This window comes from Sorex fumeus, unplaced genomic scaffold (genome assembly GCF_029834395.1).
Source record: "Sorex fumeus unplaced genomic scaffold, SorFum_2.1 ptg000092l, whole genome shotgun sequence".
In the NCBI taxonomy this organism is placed as follows: Eukaryota; Metazoa; Chordata; class Mammalia; order Eulipotyphla; family Soricidae; genus Sorex; species Sorex fumeus.
In genome coordinates, this window is record NW_026606149.1 from 11,441,139 (window position 1) to 11,464,846 (window position 23,708).

General features: G+C 51.9%; 1 protein-coding gene across 1 annotated transcript; it reads left to right on the forward strand.

The window, feature by feature from the left end:
* Positions 1 to 1,425: 1,425 nt before the first annotated feature.
* Positions 1,426 to 11,723, forward strand: RBFA (ribosome binding factor A). Its single transcript, XM_056131485.1, has 7 exons — positions 1,426 to 1,596; positions 6,361 to 6,403; positions 7,708 to 7,884; positions 8,522 to 8,634; positions 8,964 to 9,048; positions 9,880 to 9,953; positions 10,629 to 11,723. The coding sequence occupies exons 1-7, from the start codon at positions 1,445 to 1,447 to the stop codon at positions 11,011 to 11,013; spliced, it is 1,029 nt and encodes a 342-aa protein (XP_055987460.1). The 5' UTR covers positions 1,426 to 1,444; the 3' UTR covers positions 11,014 to 11,723.
* The last annotated feature ends 11,985 nt before the right edge of the window (positions 11,724 to 23,708 follow it).

Sequence of the window (23,708 nt, forward strand, 5' to 3'; positions counted from 1 at the left end):
TCAGCAGCGTGTAAGGCAAACGCCCCACCCGCTGTGGAAGCGTGGGTATCTGCACCAAATTGCCCCCTCTGCATCTCTTCCATCTGGCAAGTGGCTTAGAAGATTTTTGAATTGAGCAAGCACACTAGGCCAGGCCCACTGGGCCAGCTATGTGAAGCACCAGTTGCTGTCTCTCTGCCCAGTTCGTAATTTTTGGGCCACACCCGTCAGTGCTCTGGGGACTTCATGGAGTGGTGGGGACTGAACCCAGGCCGGCCGTGTGCAAGGCAAGCACCGTACCTGCTGCACCATCTCTGCCTGCTTTCGGTCCCGTTCAGTTCCGAGTTTATCAGTGAGTCACACCACTGGAGTGCTACTCCAGTCACTCATTCCGCCCGGCAGGCACTCCAAAGATCCGAGCTGAGGAACCGAGCGCTGCCCTAAGTAGTCCGGTGGTCTCCGGGTCACTCACTAGCGCAGGAGCCTCACCTTCCCTCTCAGCCTCTTTCCTGAGGCAAGGAAGCTGCGCTGCAGACCGCCTCGCTCCACTCCCGGGAGGCGCGCGGGCCCCACGCACCGACGGCTGCTCAGACTCCGACTGCCGTGGGAGGCGCGAGGGCCCTGTGGCCCCCAGGGCCCGGAGGGTCCCTACAGCCCCGCCCCGGCCCTCCCGGCCCCCCCACGCACGCTCCCCGGCGTCTCCCCACACGCGTAGTGCTTATCGCGTGCTCCACGCCGCCCGCCCTGCGTCCGCGCACGGTGACCCCACGTCCCCACGCACGCTGGCTTCCGGCCCACATGCCTTGGCCCGCACGCAGCCGCCTCCACAGCCGGCCCCGCCGGCCGGCGGCCCGTCCACACGCCCGTGGCCTCCGCGCAGGCGTCTCCCGGACGCGCACGTCTCCGCGCACACGCGCCTCCCCGGCCCCCGCGGTCGCCCCGCCCACACGCCGCCCTCCCACCGCGCGGGCCACCGCCGCTCGCACGCGCCTCCACACGCCCGTCGCAGTCGCTCCGCCCACCTCACGTCGCCCCGCCCACCTCACGTCGCCCCTCGCAGTCGCCCCGCCCACCGCGCGGCGCCCGCCCACACGCCGCCCTCCCACCGCGCGGGCCACCGCCGCTCGCACGCGCCTCCACACGCCCGTCGCAGTCGCTCCGCCCACCTCACGTCGCCCCGCCCACCTCACGTCGCCCCTCGCAGTCGCCCCGCCCACCGCGCGGCGCCCCGCCCACACGCCGTCCTACCACCTCGCGGGCCACCGCGCTCGCACTCTTCGCCGTCGCAGTCGCCCCGCCCCGCCCCGCCGCCCCGCCCACCGCGCGGCGCCCCGCCCACACCCGTCACGCCTCGCAGTCGCCCCGCCCACCGCGTCGCCCCGCCCGCAGCGTCGCCCCGCCCCTGCATTTGCCCCGCCCGCGTGCTCGGCGCCGGGTCCGCGGCCGGGGGCTCGGACTCGGAGTCATGTGGGCTGCGGCGCGGGGCCCGTGGGCGTCCCGTCCGGGCTTGGGGGCGTGGCTGGGCTGCGGGCTCTGGGGGCTGCAGCCGCGGGCCCTTCACGGCTCGCCGGCCGCGTGTGGCAAGAACCTGCTCAAGAAGTTCGCGTCCAGAACCAGGTACCGCGGAGGCGCGGGCGGGAGGGCGGCCCGGAGCTGAGCCGCGCGACCCTCGCCCCGAGCGCGTCCGGCGCCTGCTCCCGCGGGTCCCGCGCCCCGAGTGTCCCTGCGCTTGCCCGCCGCAGCCCCCGCGCGACCCCCGGCGCTGGTCTCCAGTGCGCCGAGGCGGCGCGCGGCCGGGCCCTGGCGTGCGTGGGGGGGCGGCCTTCCGCGCGCAGCCCCCCTCCCCAGGAGCTCTGGTTCCGTTGCCGCGGGACGGGAGACTGGGGCTCTTGCTGCTGGAACGGCGTTGCGCCCGCGTCTGCGCTGGGCCGAGGCGGTTCTCGGTCCCGTCTGTTTCCCCTTTATCCCGATGCCCCTCCGCGCTGCTGCCGCAGGCTCCGCTGGGGGAGCGCCCAGTGCACGGGGACCACGCAGCTTGCTGTGCACGCCAGTCTGTGCGCCGCGTGGGCTCAGGGTCCTTGACCCCTCATCCCGGAGAGTAGCCTTGCTGGCCAGGGCTGCGGAACAGATCCTCTCCGTAGCCGTGGAAGGGTTTGAAACCACGGAACTAGGTGCTCAGCTAAGGTTAGGGGTGTATATGAGCAAGTGGACATGTGTATGCATGGACTGGACTGTGATGCATGCATGCGTGCACTGTGTGAAGACACAGATGCCCCTGTATGTTTACTTAAGCCATGTAGATATACGTGGGCTGTATGTATACACATATGTAGGTATATAGGTAGATATGTGTAGGAGAACACTGTTCTGTCCTTCCTGCATAGCCTCAGGAAGTTTAGGTTTATTGGGTTGCTCCCATCACAGTGTTCCCATTTGTCTGTGTTTATTTGTAACTTCTTTCTTTGTTGACTTGTAAATATTGTCTTTCTCTTCTCCCTAAGTCCTTTGCATAGTTTATTCAGAGCAATGTCCTTTTTGTATGGACACAAGAAGACATGCTTTTGTAATGTGACTCTCAGTGATTTTTCCCGCCTGGGCATCTGTTCTCTCACCTAAGCCTCAGCTGCCTTTACTTCCTGGCGCCCCCAAAAGCAGGGTCCCGATGAGGGACTGGATGGAACCAGGGCAAGTGGTAAGCTATGTACTACCCTGGCATCGAGATGGGCTTGCCCAAAGTGCCATAATGCTTAACTCTAAGTTAAGAGCTTGGTCATGGACAGATATGTATATGTACGTAAGCTGTATACACAAGAGCTGTGTATATGTGTGGATCATGTGTCATGGAATTTATAATGGGCTGTATATATATGAGTAAGTGTGTAGATGTGTATGTATAGCACTGTAGCACTGTCCTGTTGTTCATCAATTTGCTCCAGTGGGCACCAGTATTGTCTCCATTGTGAGACTCGTTACTGTTCTTGGCATATCGAATACACCATGGGTAGCTTGCCAGGCTCTGCTGTATGGGCAGGATACTCTCAATAGCTTGCCGGGCTCTCTGAGAGGGACAGAGGAATCAAACCCGGGTCGGCCGCGTGCAAGGCAAACGCCCTACCCGCTGCAACTATATGCTGGATTGTGTATAATGCACTGTGTATATAAAGGGACTGTATATACATGAACTTTGCACATGGACTGTGTATAATGGACTATGTATATGGATTATGTGTACACTGTATATACAGGGACTCTACATGGAGTGTGTGTATATATGCATGTGAGGTTTATGTAGGTACATGGATTATGCATGGACTGTATAAATACATAGACTGTGGATCTACATCTACATGTGCATCTACATGTGCTGTGTATGTATACATTGTGTGTATACATGGACTATGTATATACACAAGACTATACATATATATGCTATGTGTGTGTAGAGGGACTCTATGGGGACTATGTGTGTATATCCACGGATTGTGCATATGTATCATATGTATCCATGGACGTGTGTATGTATGTATACTTGGGCCACTCCCAGTGGTGCTCAGGGAGCTGGGGGCACGCCTAGGGGTGCAGGCCTGATGGCGCAAACTTGGGCCTGGTAGTGCATAGGGAGCTAAGGATAGAACTTGAGGGCCGGTACGTGCAGGGCAGATGGTCCACCCTTGAATTACCTCATTTAGTAGACATGTTTTAAGATTTTTCTTTACCTTTAGGACTAGAAAGTAGTAAAGGTAAAGGTAAAGGTAAAGGTAAAGGCCCTCCCGTTGATCGTCGATTTGCTCGAGCGGGCCCAGTAACGTCTCCATTGGAGACTTTGTTGTTACTGTGTCTGGCATATCGAATACTCTCGGTAGCTTGCCGGGCTCTCCGAGAGGGGCGGAGGAATCGAACTCGGGTCGGCCATGTTGGCCGCTTGTAAGGCGAACGCCCTACCCGCTGTGCTATCGCTCCAGCTCCAGAAAGTAGTACATAGTAAAAATTAGGAGGCTGAGTTAAAACTGAGTCTCACACACGACTCCCGTTGTTAGCTATCTAAACTTTCAGATCTGAGTTACACTGGTTCAAACTCGGCCTTTCAAGCTGGTCACTGATAGCATGATCTCAAATTAGCTGGTGTAATTTCTTCTTTTTAACAATTATTTCTAAAAATTTTATTTTGGTACTGATTTACAAAGTTCTTCATACCAAGAGTAGTTAGAGGCATACAGTGTTCCAGCATCAGCCCCACCACCAGTGTCCCCTTCAATCCACCGGTGTCCCCAGGTTACCTGCCAGCCTGTCTTTGTGGCAGGCATATAACAGACTTATTTCATATTACTTAGTCTAAAAAAAGCTTTAAAAGAATGGCAAATAAAATTACCAGAAAATAAATGGAAGTTAGTTTGTCATGATTAATTGCTATTTGGTTTTAATTTAATCTAGTAAAGGACAACCTGTATGCACCATTAGTGAGAGCCATACTCAGTGCTGTGATGGGGAGTTTCTCCTGTCCTTTAAAGGAATTCAATAGTGTTTTCTTGGTGTTCATTTCGTTGAGATTTTGTACTATGTTCTTCCATATATTTCTGGCTTGCGGGGGTCTCATTTGATAGATCTGTACATTTTTTGGGTTTTTCCTTTATATCTAAGTTCCTTTTTTGATCTTGCTGCTTTCAGTATTCTCTCTTTGGATTTTGTCACTTGGTGTATGTTCTTGGAGATTTCCTAATTGAGTCTATTTCACTTGGACCCATTGGGCCTCTTGGATCTCTAGGTGCCCGAAATCCTCAACTCTGGGAAATACTTATCTGTGATTTCTTTAACTATTATTTCTTCATCATATTTTCCTTCCTGTTCTTCAGGGACTCCAGTGATTCTTACATTGTTCCTCTTGAACTTGTCCCATATTTCTCTGATATGCTGTTCATTTCTCTTCAGACTATATTCCACTTCTGTTTCCTAGTGGTTCCCTCCTTATCTTGGAGCTCCTCAGTCTTTTGCTCAGCTTCTGTTATCATGCTGTTTAGAGCTTCTATTGGCTTTTAAATTTTTTAAGCTTTTTAAATTTTTTGATTTTTTTGTGATTTATTCTTAATTGAATCAGTGATATACACATTTACAAACTTGTTCATGATTGGATTTCAGTCACACAGTGTTCCAACGCCCAGTGTACTTTTCCTACTACCAATGGTCCCAGTATCCCTCCTGCTCCACCCCACCCCCACCATTGTCCTACCTCCTGCCACTATAGCCACCACTTTTTTTCTCTCTCCCAGCCAAACCTCCCCCGCCCCTTTCCATTTGGGCTTTATGGTTTGCAATACAGATAATGAAAGGTTATCAGGTATATCCCTTTACCTGTGCCCTTCACCCCACACACACTCTGTGTAAAGCTTCCAACCATTGACCTGTTTATTGGCCCCTCAGCTTGGATATTAACCTCATACTACTGTAACCCACAAATGAATGCAGTATTGGCTTTTTTAAAATACCACCTACTATGTTCTTCATTTCTGTTTAGCATTTTTTTTTTTGTTTTGACTCACACTTTTTGTACTTTTCTGACTACTATTGTTTCTTTGAACTTGTGGAATATCTTCATCATAGTATCACTAAAGACACGATCTGAACATTTATTAGTGTTCATGTCTTCATTGTTTGGCATATCGAATACTTCACGGGTAGCTTGCCAGGGTTTGCCGTGCGGGTGAGATACTCTCGGTAGCTGGCCTGGCTCTCCGAGAGGGGCGGAGGAATCGAGGAGGAATTGAACCTGGCAAATGCCCTACTGCTGTGCCGTCGCTCCAAACACAGTAATGAGTCTCACAATGGAGTTGTTACTGGGCTTGCTCGAGCAAATCGATGAACAATGGGAGGACAGTGCTACAGTCTTCAGTGATTTTTTTTTTTTTTTTTTTTTTGCTTCTTGAGGTTGGTGGGTTTCTATGTGTTTTCCGCATTGGTTTTCTAGTGTTCTTGCTGTCCTGAGGGTGTGTCTTTGTAGTAAACCTTCCTGGAAAATGCTGAGGGATTAAGCTAGAAGGTTGCTCTCTGTCTTCACACATCCTCACAGAATGATAGGAAGAATTGTGAGCAGCATGTAATTTGTTGAGTAGCTATGTCACGTGCTTCAGGAGCTGGTGTGGGCCCTTAGTATGGTGCAGATCATGTGTGGAGGCTGCTGGCACCCACCAGGGAGGGAAGGGCTCTACCTCCTGTTGGAACTCTGCCTCCCATTTGGAATAGACCCAGTAATAACGGTCAGAGGCAAGCCTCACCTGGAATGGTGGAACAGCAAACGGAAGGTCAGGAAGGAGCTGTGGTGTGAGCTCCTGTAATTTATTCTTTACTTTGCAGCCAATATCCAGCTTAGCTTTTTATTTTCTTTCTTAGAAAAAAGTTTTGGTATGAAGGTCCTTCCTTGGGCTCCCACTTGGTAAGTAACAAAGTGCACTGGAGACACAAACTTTAGATTCTTGGGGGACCACATGCAAATGTGCATATTCCAGCTCTATCCACCTTCTGCCAGCCCTCTGTGCCATCTCTCCAGCCCTCTGCACCATTTGTCAGCCCTCTGTGCCATCTGTGCCCTCTCTCCAGCCCTTTTTTCGCCACATATGCACTTTCTCCAGCTCTCTGCACCATCTGTCAGCCCTCTGTGCCCTCTCTCCAGCCCTCTATGCCACCTGTCAGTCCTCTGTGCCCTTTCTCTAACCCTCTGTGCCATCTGTGCCCTCTCTGCAGCCCTCTGCACCATCTGTCAGCCCTCTGTGCCCTCTCTCCAGCCCTCTGTGCCATCTGTCAGCTATCTGTGCCATCTCTCCAGCCCTGGCTGTAACCACTTGTATTGTTTAGAGAAAGGAACTGAGACTTCCCTTATACAAAGCTCATTGTAAACCATCTCCCTGGTCACTTTAGAATCTTGATGGCAGTGCTCATGGACTACTCCCAACTCAGTGCTCCAGTTTTCTTTCAGGCTGTGCTCAGAGGACCATGTGATATCAGGAATCAAACCCAAGACTTCCTGTCTGCCAAGCATCATCCCCAGCCCTTTGACCTATATCTCCAGACTTCTGACAGTATTTTTGGTCTTGCAGTGATGCTAGGTCTTGAAGGGTATAAGTCTGTAAAATGTGCATTATTTTCAGGATCAGAAAGAAAGTACAGGGGTTAGCACTTGCCTTGCATAGAAACTGACCCTGGTTCTACGTCGGAACAGCATATGCTCCCCTGAGTATCAACCAGGAATGTCACTGGAGCGTTGCCGGGTGTGGCCCAGCTCTGCAACCTCAAGTTAATAAGCTTTATTATTATTACTGGTTTGGGGGCCATACCTGGCACTCCTCAAATGTTCTCACTCTGCACTCAGGGATCACTCTTGTCCCCCACAGGGATCTTTTTTTTTTTTCTTTACTTTTTGGGTCATACCCGGCAATGCACAGGGGTCACTCCTAGCTCTGCACTCAGGAATTACCCCTGGCGGTGCTCAGGGGACCATATGGGATTCTGGGAATCGAACCTGGGTCGGCCGTGTGCAAGACAAATGCCCTGCCCGCTGTGCTATTGCTCCAGCCCCGCCACAGGGATCTTGAAGGGTACTGCGGACCTGGGTCAGCTGCCTTGTCTTGCAAGCTTCAGTTTTATGAGAGCAAAGATAACAGTGTATCCTGTGCCCTACCTGCTGTGTCAGTCAGCACGTGTTCTGTGCAGTTGTAATGTTGTCTCTTCTTCCTAATGGAGACTCAGAAGCCATCCCAGCCAGAATTCCTAACCAAGAGTAGTTCGAAGAAGACCAAGAAGGAAGACCACATTCGCCAGAAGGCACTGAATGGCCTTCTCTACAAAGCCTTGACTGATCTGCTGTGCACCCCCGAAGTGAGCCAGGAAGTCTATGATCTGAACGTGGAGCTCTCCAAGGTAGACGATGGGGACCGTGGGCGCAAGCCACACTTGCCAACAGTTAAAGACCAGGCACCACTTCTCTTCCGAGGGCTTTAGTTTGGGTTAAAGAAGCGTGGCCAAGTGTGATCTTTTAGTTCTAAAGACGGAGATGCAGGTGTGTGTGTATGTGTGTGTGTGTGTGTGCGCGCGCGCGTGCATGTCTGTGGCTCTTTGTGGGGTCTTCATGTGTGGGGGTAGGCAACACATGTGCTTGGGGTGGGTGTCAATGCCAGGTAAGCTGAGGGGAGGGCAGGAGTCCCCTTTACTTCCTGTGTATATGGAAGAGGTGACTTATGCCATCTCCGTGCCAAGGGACAGCACAGACAAGGAAAGGGGTGAGACTGATGAGGCACTGAGGGAATGAGTGGGATGAGGCAGCAGAGGGGAGGAGGGGGATGAGGCAGCCAAAGGAAGGAGTGGGATGAGGCGGTAGATCAGGCAACTGAGACGGGGCCCCGGGGCCGAGCTCTGCTTCAGCTTGTGGGAGGGGATGGAGCTGTGGGGCATGCCAGGAGCACAGCCTCAGTCAGCACACTTTTGTTTCCTGAGAGTTGGTTGTCTTTGGGAAACCCGTGTGGGCTGAATCACTTACTCCTGGGCGGATGGAATCCAGGTCTCTCTGACTTCAGACTTCTCCGCGTGCCGCGTATACTGGAAGAGCACACTGTCTGCTGAGCAGAACACACACACTCAGGCTGTCCTGCAGAGAAGCGCGGCACACATGAGGTGAGGCCATGAGCTGGCCAGGTGCTCACTACTGGAGCTCCTTTCCCAGCCAGTTCTGTTGTCTGCTTTTACTTTTCTGTTTTTGCGGGGAGGGCTTTCGGACCACCCTGTTTCTTAGTTGCTACTCCTGACTGTGCTCTGGGAATCTCTCCCAGCATGCTTAGGAGACCATGCAGAGCCAGGGATTGAATCTTTCTCACAGGATGCTCAGCTCCTGGACCTCTTTCCTAGCCTTGTGTTTGCATATAGGTCATCCGAAAACCGAGAGCACAGCTGCATAGTCCCCTCCATGGACTATGTCCTCCAGCTGTGCTCATCTCTCTCTCCAGGCGTCTTTTGTTGTCTCTTCAGACCCTGAGGAACATACCTCCTATAGTATTTGTTCAGGACAAAGGAAATGCTGCACTTGCAGAGGTGAGCTTTTATATGAATGAAATGCTGAATTTGAATTAACGTTAGAACATGACTAGATAGTGCTGAGGGTTAAAAGTTAACTCTTGGGGCTGGAGAGATAGCACAGCGGGTAAGGCATTTGCCTTGCACGCGGCCGACCCGGGTTCGATTCGCGGCATCCCATATGGTCCCCTGAGCACTGCCAGGAGTAACTCCTGAGTGCAGTGCCAGGAGTAACCCCTGTGCATCGCCAGGTGTGACTTAAAAGGCAAAATAAAAAAAGTTAACTCTCGAGGGGTCGTGGCTCAGCTGTCTCAGCCCCTTTCTGGGGAAATGCTGACAGGTTCTTCAAGCCCACCACATATGCCACATATGCAGCCTCTGTAGCAGAACTGAAGGGGCCCTGGAGATGGTCAGAGGTTCTTAGCACATGCTTTACCTACAGGAGCCTAGAGCTGGACAGCATAACACATGGTTCCCCTGAGCACTGCCCAGTGTGAGAAGTACCTTACAAGACCACATTAGAAACTAATGACTGGTAGCTACTTACTTGGCTTTTTATGTATTTGACTTTCAGAGTTCAAATTTAGTTGTCAAAGAGCCTCACTTTATTAAACACTGGTAGAAGTGTGGGGGCAGGGAGCTGGCCAGGTGGGTGCTTAGCATGCAGGATGCCTGGATGTGAGCACTGAGCACCACTGGGTATGATCTCAACACAAAAGATGTTTGACACAAGGCTGTGTCACAGGAGGCTGGGGCAGAGGCCGGGAATGAGCCCACACAGAGACGCAGGGAGGGTTTGCAGCATCTGAGTAGCTGCTGCTGCTTTACACTTGCTCTGCTGCTTTCCAGGTGGACAAGCTACTGGCTGCCGCTGATTTTGGACCCCCAGAAGAGAAGGAAGACTTTGCACAGAGTAACTTCAGGTGAAACTTGTGCGTGTAATTCCTGGGGAAGGCCAGCAGGAAACAGGGAGCATCACAGACAGTTGGGAGAAGGGGCATCTCGTAGGCTATTGCATGCTCAGGCAGCACTGACCACCAGGTGGTCAGGTGGGCCTCCGAGAAAGTGGTGTGTCTCGGCCTAAGGGTACGGGCTGGACCTAGAGATTCCAGGGTATGTGCAGAGGGACAGAGCATGTGAAGGGCAGCTACAGCTTTTACGCCTCATACTCAAAGGAACATCACCCAGGCTCAGTCAGGGCTGGGTATTGTCATCACCCCCAGTGATGTGTAGTTTGGGGGAGCACTGAGCTAATTCCAGGGTCCACCGTGGGCTCATGTGTCTCAGATCAGCAAGAAAGCAGCTTGTGGGGACAGAGGGTAGAGGCCTGATAGCCATTCTTGTGTTCTGGAATTGCTGCTTAGGCTTTACTACTGTGAGTAGATGGTCCTTTGGTTGTCGTATGACCTGAACCATGTAGCCACGTTAAAGCTAAAGGCGCTTTATAGTAGTGCTGATGGCCTATCGCCCAGGATAAGGGAACCCCAGTTTGCCTCAGGATTGCTTTTGGGGTGTTGGAAGGGAGGTGCTAGCCTGTGAACCCACAATGGTGTGGATGCTGTGTCTGCTCCATGTGAAGGCTTCTCTCTCCCCTGCAGAGACACTGAGGCTCCATCACGGTGTGCCCCCCAGGCTCCTCCTGCATACTCAAGCCTGTATGGGATTGACCATGAGACACTGAACAAGCAGATCATGGAGTACAAGCGGAGAAAGGAGAAGGGACAAGGGCGTGGCAGTGGATGCCTGCTGGGGCCACCACACACAGCTGAACAGACTGGGCAGTTGCACAAGAGGAAGAAGAAGGCTAGGTCCCGTGTCGACCTGGACGGTTCCCCCAGGGGTCCTTTGTGGAGACCTGCAGATGAACATTACTTGGATGCTGGTGGTGGTGCCCCAGAGGAATACTCCCTGGGGTACGAATGGGAAGGCCCAGAAGCAGAGCCAGAGGCTGAAAGAAAAGGTCAGAAGGGTGGAAGTGACTGAAGGGGACCCATTTCACAGGCCAAGGGACAGCACACGGAGGCTTCACAGGAACCCTTGATACAGGGCATCTTTGAACTCACTGTCCCTCTTGTGTGCCAGCACTGCCTCTGCTGAGAAGAGATGCCTGAGAAAGCCTGTCCCCTCTCCTGGATTGGCAGCACCCAGCCAGCTGTTCTGTGCAACTGTGCCCTTCCCTCACTGCACTTCTCTAACCATGTCAGTCCTGGGTACTGAGAAGAAGGTTTGGTCCACATTTTTGTGCCTTTTGATTGTGATACCACTGTTGGAAAACTGTTCCATGCTTGCGCTGAATTGCTGGTTTGTTTTCTCAGAGCAGGAAGGCTATGAGCCTCAGAAAAAAATGCTTGGGTTAGATGAGCCTCATTCAGGCTTGTCAGTGCTGCTGAAGAAAATAAAATGAGTAGAAGGCCTGACACATTTCTTTCACCCAGGTACCATCAATCTGAAAATTGTTATTCTCCAAGTTCAGATAGCTGAGATCTGCTGCCTCAGAAGGAAAGTAGTGTGCAGAAAGGCCCCTCAGGAAATGCCAGTTTCAGGGACACAAGTGACTGCTGAGCCTGGTCTTGCCTGCCCAGGAGGGCTGTGTAGCGCCCCCCCTGGGCCCACATAGCCGCGTATGCACAGGGAGGCAGAGCTAGAGACAAGTGCAGGGTTCTCCCTCTCAGGCCAGTGAGACAGGACATGGACATACCTCCTACTGAGGTGAGGTGAGTTCTCACACTCCTAAGAGCCACCACACCTCACCAGGCAGGCACACCTGGGGCTGCAGCAGGGCTGGTAGGAGCAGAGCACATGGGCCAGGCCTGTGCTACGGAGCTCAGGCAGGATGTAGGCAGGTGAGCAAGTGTGAACTTAACGATTATTTTAAACTAGGTGTGAGAAGAAGATAAACGGAAGTTTTCATATAAAGACTGCATATCAGTTGTTCCTGTGCTTTTGTTAACAGGACTCAGTTTTGGTTCAAATGTAGTTCAGGTGGGTGAGAACTGGAGGTGTGGTCCCAGGGAAAGGGGACATAGCTCCATGCCTGTCCCAGACCTTACACCTTCCGTCAGTTTATGTCACCTTCCACCATGAACAGAATGGACAAAATCCCCAATTAGAAGGCCAAAACCATTAAAAACTCTTTCAGGAAAATGGTACAAAAGCTTTAGCACGTTGTATTTGGCAATGATTTTTAAATAATGACATCAGAGATGTAGGCGACAAAAAAATAAGCCAAATTTAACATTTCAGTGTTTTGTGCAAAGATATAAGTAGAGTAATAACACACAAGAAGTGGGAGTGGGGCTGAGGAGGAGGAGGAAATTGGGCCATATCTGGCAATCCTCAGAATCACTCCTGGCAGTGCTTGAGGATCACATGTGGTGCAAGGGGTGGACTGATAAGGCTTGCACCTTTAACCCCAGTATTACCTCTCCTGTCCAAGAAATGAGCCCCAGTATTATGTCCTGCCCAAGAAAATATGTTATCACTATCTAATAAGTGATATATTCAGAATATACAAATAATGCCTCAACAAAACAAAAATTTAACCCAGTTCAAAGGCAGAAAGTTTCAGTAGTTCTCAGACAAGTTTAATAACCTTTATTTTAAATAAGGAAGTAAGTGTGAATGAGGGTGTCAAGAAGCAGTAGCTTTTTCTGTATGTGTAGGGAATGTAAAATGGTGCAGCCAGTGTGGAAAACTGAAGAATCCTCAAAGTGTTATCTGATGGGTGCCATTGGGGCAGCAATTCCACATCTGGGCATGTACCCCAAAGATGTGAAAGTCATAGAAACACTACTCACAGTAAGTAAAATGTAGAGGGTACCAGGTATCCGTAGACCAGTGGCTATGCAAAATATCTCTAAATGGAGCATTCAGTCCTAATGGGAAAGGAAATTTCCAGTAGGCTAACATCTGCGACACAACGTGAAGCAAATTGATGATTCAGCAATAGTGTATGAACCCATTATTAAGAGTTATGCAGAGTAATACAAACTAGTTATAGTGGTTGCTAGGGGCAGAGATGGGTGATGGGGAGAGTTTTCAGGTGTTCTGGAGCTGACTGCACAATATTGAATTTTGGGTATTTTACACTGAACTGTATACTGAAAAAGAGCAAAGTTGGTAACTGTATTGTGTATGTTACTGCAAGAGAGGAAAAGTGTACCTAGAGTTCTCATTCAGAGACTCAGGAAGGATAAAAAAAAATACGGGGCTAGAGAGGGCTGAAGCACCAACTTTGTACACAAGGGTACCAGATTCCATCCCCTGCACCACTGGGTTCACCCAGCACCATGAGTGAACCTGAAGATGGGACTGAAAGTACCTCACAACATGGTCAAGTATAGACTAAAAGCAAACCAAAATGCTTCTGAAAAATCTGCGCAGGTCAACGTTCCCTGTGGAATCGGAAGGGTGGGAACAGGAAGACTTTCTCATTCATCACACATGATGCTTATGTGGGAAGGCCCTTAGGTACAAGAACTTGGAAACCAGAAGAACCCCCTTAGTACCACCAGAGTGAACACCGAGCTGGGAGTAACCCCTGAGGACAATGTTGTCCACACAGCGCGATGTGGGTACCAGGCATCGACCCACGGTCCCTACAGTACAATGGGGGCATTGTCCCCGGGTTTCCCACAGTGTGACACGGGCAACAGCCACCATACTGCAGCCCCTTGCCTAGTGGAGTGTGATATCCCCGGGTGCCCAGAGCACAGCCAAGTTCATCCCCCTGAGGCCTTGAGCAGTAGCCTCACTGGGCGTCAAGACCCTGCCTGGGTGCATTGGGCTCAGGGACACCCCTCGTAGGAGTGCTGCTCCCAGGGCCCCCGTGTTTCCTCTAGACAGAATCTTACCTGTGAACTATCAAATCTTTCCTGTCTTTAAGCTGGGTTCACTTGATCTCTTGACATCCCATTACTCACCGATTTGCTCGAGGGGGCGCCAGTCACGTCTTCATTCGTCCCTGTCGTGTGCTAGTGTAGCCAAATGGTGTCTGCTCATTCTAGGAACACGAAGAGCCTCAAACCTATCGTTCAGGGTCTTGACAAATCTGACCATCTCATAGGTGGGCGGCCACGCAGTCTTTTGACGTCCCGTGGAATCCAGTCGGTAACGGCTCTAGTCCAGCGGTCATCTCTAAATCTCATTACGTGTCCAGACCATCTGATTTTTGGCAAACAAGACAGCGTCCCTGATTCTTGATTGTTGACGGAGGTTGGAACTCCGGATTCTTTCTCTGACTTAAGTGAAGTGTGATACTCCAAGCATAGCTCTTTGGATTCTTTTTTGGGAGACCCGGATAGTGTTCTTATCCTGTTTTCGTAGGGCCCAGGTCTCTGAGGCGTATGTTACTGAAGAAGAACAGTGGAATCGAAGAGAAGTGCCCGGAACCAGAGATTCTTCATCCTCTTAGCTATTTCTTCGATGCTCTTGAAGGCATTCCAAGCCGCTCTCTTCCTCCTGTGCAACTCAGGTGCCAGGTCATTCGTCATGTTGACTTCTCGACCTAGGTACACATAACTGCTGCATTTGGAGATGTTCGTTCCATTGAGAGAAAGTGGAACATCAGGAACAAGACCGTTTCTCATAAACATTGCCTTCGTGAGATTCAGCTGGAGTCCGACCTTTCCACACTCACAGTCGAAGTTGACCAGCATTTGTGCTGCTTGGCTAATGTTTGGTGTTACCAGACCGATGTCATCAGCAAAGCAGAGGTGGTGTAGTTGCCGACCGTCTATCTTCACTCCCATTCCTTCCCATTCCAGTCGTCACATGACATTCTCGAGGGTGGCACTGAAGAGTTTCGGTGAAATGGTATCACCCTGCCGAACCCCTCTCTTGACGTCAATGATCACTTCCCTGTAGAACGGTGAGATCCTGGTAGCGAATTCGTAATACGACTCACGGAGGATCCTGAGTTTGAATGCCCCGTTTTTTTGTTTTTTTAATCTAGGAGTACTGCTATTTATTCAGCCACTGATTAGCTGATTGATTTGGGCATGAACTCCACCTTACTTTTTTTCTTTTTTCATAGTTTTATTTATTTTTCTTATTTATTGAATCACTGTGGGTAAAGTTACTAAGCTTTGAGGTTTAAGTCTTGGTCATACAATGATCAAACACCTCTCCCTTCACCAGTACTCATTTTTCACCACCAAGAACCCCAATATACCCCCCTCCCACCCCTCCCAATGCCTGTGAGGCAGATGATTTCCACTTAACTCTTCTCAACATTGATTACACTCATTATTTCGAAAAAAGATGCACCATTATTGTTTAGAATTTTCCCCCCAACAATCAGAATTGCTAAAAAGGCATTATGAAATACTTTGTTTTCTATAGCTGGTTATGAGAATCATATAATGATTTTGGATTTCTGCAAAGAGCCAGATAATTACGAGATTGGTTTCTGTACGTCTGGTGTTATGGCTGTACCAGAGAGCCGCTCGTGGGGGACAACTCGTGACCTCGGTAAGGCGTGAAGGACGAGCCGGTACTGCCCCCCTCCCCATGAGACTGCAGTTGCCCTGTCACCACTGGCTCATACCTGGCTTTCTTACAAGCTCTGAGGTGGAGGCCACCTTGCTGCCTTTCCCTCCTGGGGAGGCATGGCGCCGGAGTTTAACACATGGTCCATTCACTTTTCTGCCGCAAGCTTCTGGGCTCTGGATAAAGTCCTTTTGCCTCTGGAGCCATGGCTATGCCGGAGAGCCGCTTGTGGGGGGGCAACTTGTGACCAAGGTAGGGAGTGGAGGACGAGCCGGTACTGCCCCCCTTCCCATGAGACTGTGAATGCCCTGTTTGGCTAGGGCTTCGATGACTGTCTCAGTCTCAACAGAATTAAAGGTCTTCTTTAAATCAATGAACGTTAGAGCAGCATCTTGAACTCCCAAGAAATCTCAATGAACTTGGTTACCATGTGGATATGGTCGATTGTGCTGAATCCTTTTCGGAACCCAGCTTGCTCACATGGTTGTCCTTCATCTAGTGTTCTGCCAATCCTATTCAGGATGACTTGAGTGAACAGCTTGTAGACGATAGACAACAGGCAGATCGGGCGATAGTTGCCAATGTCGTGGATGTCTCCCTTCTTGTGCAGTAGTACAGTCCTGCTGGTTTTCCATTGGGACGGAACCTTGCATTCAGACAGCGAGTGAAGAGTCGAGCCAGTGTATTGATGAGTACTGACGGCAGGTTCTTCAGGTGTTCAGGTCTGACCTTGTCTGGGCCGGGTGCTGTTTGTTTCTTTACTGACGAAATGGCGTGTCAGATTTTGGAAGGGAGAACATTGGGAACGACATATCTATCCTGCAGAATTTGGTACGTGGGCAGGTGGATGTGGCTATCAAAGAGATCCAAGTAGAAGTCATGGATAATCTTCATTGCCCTTCTGGAAGATGTGCTAAATCCATCAGGACGTCGGAGGGAAGACATCTTGGTCTTGTAGTTGGCGAAGGACAGGCGGGCGTTGCAAATGGTTTTCCCAGCTTCTGCCGCATCTGTCAGCGCTGCTGCTCTTCTCTCTTTGAGGTCTTCCTTTGTCTCTTCTCTGCACTGCTTTGCAAGCTTGGACGTTCACTTGCTGTTGCCTGAGGCTTACGCCAAGCCACATTGGTGAATGAGCTCAAGAGTTTTCGAACACAGGCGTCTTTTTGTGGCTATCTCTCGGTGTTCCTCGCACAATCATGGAGGTACTGAACCAGTTGATCATATTCCTCTCAGTGTTGTCAACACCAGCATCTTCCCATGTTGCCACAATAGTGCCAAAGAGCTCCCAGTAAATTTAAGCTGGGAGGACAGCAGGCTGACAGCTCTTTATTCTTTCTAAAATGGGAGAATTCCAGTGAACCCCATTAATTCTACAACATCTAAAAGGGGAGGGTCTGGGCAGGGCCCAGGCCTCAGACGGGGGGAGGGGGGGTGCTCACTCAAAGCTCACATTAAACTGCAGTATACACGGGACCAGGACCCCAGGAAAACTGTGGGTCCTTTCCCTCAAGTGTGGGGACGAGCAGCTTCCTTTTCTGCCAGGACGAGTGGAGGGTCCCCACCTCTTCCCGCACCTGAGTCTTCCCAACCGCCCCCCTTCCCTCAGCTCCCTAGTCTTCCAGACCTCCCCCCAATCTCTCTCAGTCCCGCTCTCCCTGACACCCCCCCACCTCTTTCAGCTCTGGGTCTCCCAGGCCCCGCCCCCCAACCTCTCTCAGCTCCAGGTCTCCTGGACACCCCTTACCTCCCTCAGCTTCGGGTCTCCTGGACCCCTCCCATCTCCCTCAGCTCCAGGTCTCCCGAACACCCCCCACCTCTCTCAGTTCCCGGTCTCCCTGACGCCCCCACCTCCCTCAGCTCAGGGTCTCCCGGACACCCCCTACCTCCCTCACCTCTGGGTCTCCTGGACCCCCCCCACCTCCCTCAGCTCCGGGTCTCCCGAACACCCCCCCCCATCTCCCTCAGCTCCGGCTCTCCCAACCCCCCCCCACCTCTCTCAGCTCCAGGTCTCCCGGACCCCCCCCCACCTCAGCTCCAGGTCTCCTGGGCCCCACCACTTCCTTCCACTCCGGGTCTCCGGGACACGCCCCCCCTCCTCAGGTCTGGGTTTCCCGGACCCCCCCCACTCCCTCAGCCCCGGGGTCTTCCGGACCCCCCATCTCCCTCAGCTCCGGGTCTCCCCTCCCCCTCCCCACTACCCTCAGCCCCGGGTCTCCCCTCCCCCTCCCCACTACCCTCAGCCCCGGGTCTCCCCTCCCCCTCCCCACTACCCTCAGCCCCGGGTCTCCCCTCCCCCTCCCCACTACCCTCAGCCCCGGGTCTTCCGGACCCCCCCATCTCCCGAATCCCCTCTCTTCCCGCACCTCCCCTGTGTCTCCCGCCCGGCCCGCCCAGCCCAGCCCCGGAAGAGGCAGTTCCATGTCCACGGCCCGGGAGCCAGGGTGTGTGTGAGCCGGGGGTGGGCGCAGCCGGGAGACCCTCTCCGGCCCGGTCACCGGGTCTCTGGTGCCGCCCGTCACCCTGCAGTTTGTGCGGGGTCGCACTGGGCGGGGGTCTGGGAGGGGTTGGGGGCGGGCGGGGGCGGGGTCTGGCTCCCCACAGCGCGGCTAGGGGGTCTCGAGGCCACACCCAGCTCCCCGGCTGTGGGCGGCAGGTGGGCTCCGCGCAGGGCCGTCGCTCTGGCCCCACGTGGCAGAGTTTTGCTTGTTTTGGGTCCCACCCGCGATGCTCAGGGCTTCCTCCCGGCTCTGCCCGCAGGAATCACTCCTGGCGGTGCTGGGGACCGTGTGGGACGCTGGGATGGAACCCGGGTCGCCACTTGCCAGGCAAACGCTGTACGATCACTCCGGCCCCTCAAGGCAAATTCTTAATCTTAGAAGGACACAGCCAAGCTGACCTCTATTCCCCCTCACCACGCACTGGACTGCGCCCAGGGCCCCACGTGTTTGAGAAAGTCTCTTTGCCTCTCCATGGCTGGTGCGCCTGCGGGGCCCCACCACACCCCAATGCAGCCCAGCTGCAGCTGGAAGGCCCGGTCCCTCACAACCTCAGTATTCTGGAGAAAGCCAGCGTCCCACCGACTTGTGGGGCTCTCCCTACCCTGTCCCCAGATGCTCTGTGGTAGTCAGGGAGTACATGGAGACGGTGTCCTCTATGTTTTGCCAGGCCTGGATTGCCCTGTTGGTGACCTAGAAGCCCTTTAACTCTGTCTAATGGGAGATGAGGCCGGATTCTGGCCTGTGGGGGGCACCCAGGGCTTGCTGCAAGATCGAGGCAGTGAGTAACAGCCTGGTTCTTATAGGCAGTGAGTGAATGAGGAGGGGAAGTGGTCAGCTTGGGCTGTGTCCTACAGTTAAGAATTTGCCTTGTTTAAAAAAAAAAAAGGATTTGCCTTGTAGGGCCAGAGCAACAGTACAGCGGGTGTGATTCTTGCCCTGCACCCTGATGACCTGGGTTAGATTACTGACACGCCAATATTGTCCCCTGAGCCCCACCAGAAGTTATCCCTTAGTACAGAGCCAGAGGTAAGCCCTGACACACCGGGTGTGCCCCTGACCCACCCCAAAAAAGAATTTGTCTTGTGGGACAGGAGATGGCTCAAAGTGCTGGAGCACACACTGTGTGTGTGAGGCCGTGTTCCAGGTTGGCATGGAAGAATGGGTTTCTTTACCTGGTATTTCCTGGTATTTGATTGCCAGGTGAGCACTCTGCATTTCTTTCAGTTCTGTCATGTCTTCTGAAATTCTGAGATGAGTGCTCAAGCATGTGGCCCCTGCATGGTGCAAAGTCATCTCTGGTGGCTGGTTTGAGTATGCTGTGAGGTCACTGGCCTTGGTATGGAAGCTGCTCCCAGAGGTGGGCTACTACAGAATAAGAACCTATTGACATTCCTCCTCTTCTTGGCATTCCTGGGCCGACAAGGGCCTGCTGTGACCATGACTGTCAACCTGACTGTAACTGCCCATGGCTCGCTGCCCTGCGAGTCGGTCCGTGGCTTTGGAGCCTCCGGGTGCCAGAAAGGGCTGATCCTGTCTGTGTGGCTTGTGGAGCAATAGGGAGGGTGAGTCCTTGAGACCTTGACAGCAGATTGTTCACTGCCCAGGTGCATGGCACTCACAGATCAGTATCAAACTTGGTACAGTGTCTGCAGCACAAAGTGTGCCAACCCAGGACTGGGTAAATAACAGGCTTCTTCTCATGGAGCCCACTTAAGAACTTTGGGCTTTCTGAGCTGTTTTGCAGCTTGGAATAGGGGCTTGGTCACCCTGAAGATAACAGGGCATTCCTTTAACGAAGGGGAAGGTGTTTGCCGAGGCCTTCTGCATCCACATTGGTTCAGGCAAGCAGCTCCTGCTTCTGGGCCTCAGTCATATCTGTCTTTGCGGTGTCATCTGGCCTCCACAAGTGTTTCATTTCTTTCTGCCGACTGCCTGGTATTTGTAAGATGTTAGTGCTTTCTTTCTGCTCCTCTTACCTCCCTCTCCCCTACCACCCTTTGCCTACTCTGCTGCAGTAGTCAGTCTCTGGTAGCCTCAAGCTGACTCAGGCAACCCGCAGCAAAGGAGACGGAATACTGATGGCTGGAATACTGACGGTTGTGAACAGCTGCAGCACCATCTCAGCACTTTTATTATGTGCATCCTCTAACAGATATAGAGTGACACAGCTGAGAACTAGTTGGGGGAACACTTGGTGAACCCCATTCTGACACGGGCTCCCTCTTCTCATGAGGCCTGTTTCTTCTACCTCTTGAGCAGTACTGATTCACTTGATCTGGGTTTTTGTTGACCCGCTCCAGTTGCTCTCTCTGGGAATGATAGAAATGGGGCTACTCAGAACCTCACCTGACTTGTTCTAGTTTGGGAGAATGACGGCATCTGTGTTGACTTTAGTTTTTTATTTTCCTAAGAAGACCAATTGGATTCATCTCTCCTGAGCAGTCTTGTTCCAAGACCTCAGGACCCCTGGCCTCACGTGAAGCAAAGTGAAGTCTAGGGTGTGTTCTCTGAAGGGATCTATTGACTTGGTCCTTACAGTTTCACTCTTCAGAGGTCTAGGGCTATAGCTCAGTGGTAGAGCACTTGCCTTGCAAAAGTGAGACCTCAGGTTCCATCCCCAACACTACATACACACACATGCCTGCACACACATGTTCATGTGCACACATGCACACACACAGTTTACTTTTGATACCCCACCTCAGCCATGCAGGTAAGTATCTAGGAGAAACATCTATCGTGGAAAGAAAGCAGAGTTTCCCCTTTCCTGGATTCTCCCAGGAGACTTAGGTAGGGCTGACAGGCCACAGCTTACTTGTTTTGGAAAGTTTATTCATGATTCTGATTCTTAGAAAATTGTCTTCTTGTAATGGAAAGAAACAACTCTCAACTGGGCAGTCTTTCCCCACAGCACCCAGGAGCTTTCCCTGTGCTTCAGCTAGGTCTGGGACACACCATGGAACAGAGTCCTCAGATATGCTCCACCCTCTTCATCCTGTCTTACCCCCAGAGCTCTGTGACAAAGTGGGAGGGGCTCCATTCTTCTTGGGAACTCTGTGGGGCCTGAGTATCTTCACTTGGATCTCTCCAGGGTCTCTCTGACTCTTCTCCTGGATCCCTGGGGAGTTTGCTTTTCCGGTGTTCCATGCAATGCTCCTCTGGACAGATTGTTAGCCAGGATTGATACTCCCTGCCGGGACAGGGGCTCGTCCTGTATGGAGGGGTGGAGGTTCAGGTGTGGATGGACAGGTCTGTGGGTGTGGAAGTGTGTTGGTGCAAGTGTGGGACTGTGGGTGCATGGGGGGTGCAGATGTGGGTTTTGGGTGCAACTGTGGGACTCTGGGTATGGGGGCACAGGTGTGGAGGTGAGGGTGTGGAATTGCAAGTGTGGAGCTGGGTGTGTGGGGGAACAGGTGTGAGTGCTCAAGGGTGGGGCTGTGGGTACATGGTGGTGCCAGAGGGGGTGTCTGGGGATGTCTCAGGGATTGTAGGGTTTGTGGAGGGTGTGTCCTGAGGAGGTATTTTGGGGTGTCTGGAGCATGCTTCCTTGTCCATGGTGGTGTGTTGTTGCCTTTCTCATTGCAGGATCTCAGGGCCTCCCTGCATCCCCCAGACTGAAGTTACCCCAGTCACAAGAGGCCCCAAGAATTCATGTGTTGACCACAGCTCACCACTACTTCCTGGTGTTGCTGTTCCATACAACAAGTTTCGGCCCTGCCCCCATGGAGGCATCTGAGGCTCCCTGTGTTGGAATAATCCTGTGATGAACGTGGAGAGCATCTCTGCCTGTGGTGCTCAGACCACACAAGGTGCTCAGGAGCCCACGGCCTGCTCAGAGAGCTTTAGGACTGTGTGTCATGGCTCTGAGTGGTCTTACTGGGATGTAACTAAAGGAAAGCAGTTATGTTTACTCAGTGTATGTGGACTCCAGCAGTTCTCATGGCTCAAGACCAGGCCCCCTCCTTGGTCCCTGGAGAGCAAGTGATTATTCCGTTTGTGACCACAAGGTGGCAAAGCTTTTCTGCTCACAGCCATAGAGAATGATGGACGTTTTGAGATACAGCTGAACTTCGGAAGACACCTAAGGATAGTAGATACACGAGACAGGTTGATTGCTCCATAGCTGGAAGCCTTCCTCATGAGCAAAGGGGAGAAGGCATCTGGAATAGAGAAGGGATCACTAAGAAAATGATGGCTGGAGGAATTGGTCTGGATGGGAGATGTGTGCAGAAAGTAAAGGACCAAACATGATAACCTCTCAGTGTCGAATTGCAAACCATAATGCCCAAAAGTAGAGAGAAATTATGGTGAATCATGTCTGCCATGGAGGCAGGGGGAGGGTGGGAAGGGGGGTATACCGGGGATATTGGTGGTGGGGAATGTGCACTGGTGGAGGGATGGGTGTTTGACCATTGTGTGATTGTAACCCAAACATTAAAGCTTGTAATTATCTCATGGTGATTCAATAAAATTAAAAAAAAGACAGGGAGTGTGCCATGTTTGCAGTTGCATGCAGTGTATGTGGTCAGATGGGATCCTTCTCCACCTGTGCACGTGCTGACCCCTATTTAAAAAATTCCTTATGAGTATTTTTAATCTTTAAAATTTTAGTCATTGTGAGATTACAAAGTTACTCATGATTATGTCTCAGGAATCCAGTGTTTCAACACCAGTCCTTCCCCGATGTCTACTTCCCTCCACCGATGTCCCCAGCTTCCCTCCCACCCATCCCTGCCTCTGTGGCAGCGCTTCTCCCCACACACCCGCCGCCCCCATTAGACTCTGTGGTTTACAGTACTTTTACTGACAGGGTATCATGCATATCACTTTACCATCTGACAGCACCCCTTCCTCCTCCAGAGTGACCACTTCCCTCCACGGTGGTCTTAGTGTCCTCGAACTGTCCTCTTAGTGTCCTCTTAGTGTCTGTGTCCCCTTCCCTCCACTGTCCTCTAACTCTTCTTTTTGTTTTTTTGTTGTTTTGTTAGCATACTTAAGTGATGCTCAGGGGTTAGTCCTAGCTCAGAGGTGAGTGGTCATTTCTGGTAGTGCTGGGTATCAAAACTGGGGCTCCCAAATGTAAATCATGCGCATGAGTTGTTCGAGTCACCTCCAGTTTGAGTCAGCAAGTTGCATGACTTCATCTCTTCTTACTGCCGATTAGTGTTCCACTGTGTATGTGTACCACAGCTTCTTTATCCAGTCATCTGTTTTTGGGCACTTGTGTTGTTTCCAGATTTTGGCTGTAGCCCGGCAAGCTACCGAGAGTATCTCGCCCGCAGGGCAGAGCCTGGCAAGCTACCCGTGACGTATTCGATATGCCAAACACAGTAACAACAAAGTCTCCAATGGAGACGTTACTGGGCCCGCTCGAGCAAATCGATGATCAGCGGGAGGGCCTTTACCTTTATCTTATATAGTGCTGAGAGGTACATAGGAGTGCAGATATCTTTCCTGCCTTGTGCTTTTGAGCTTTTGGAGGTATATTCCAAGGAGTGGAATTGCTGAGTCATATGGAAGTTCAATTCCTATTTTTTGAGGAATGTTGTTTTCCAACATGTAATCCCGTGTAATCCCATCAACGGCCAAGACTCAGAGACTATAAAACCCAGCTCCCGGAACCGCGCGGTCGCGCGACATCTTATTATGTTGTCTTATTATCTCATTCCTATTTTGGACAAACTGGCAGGC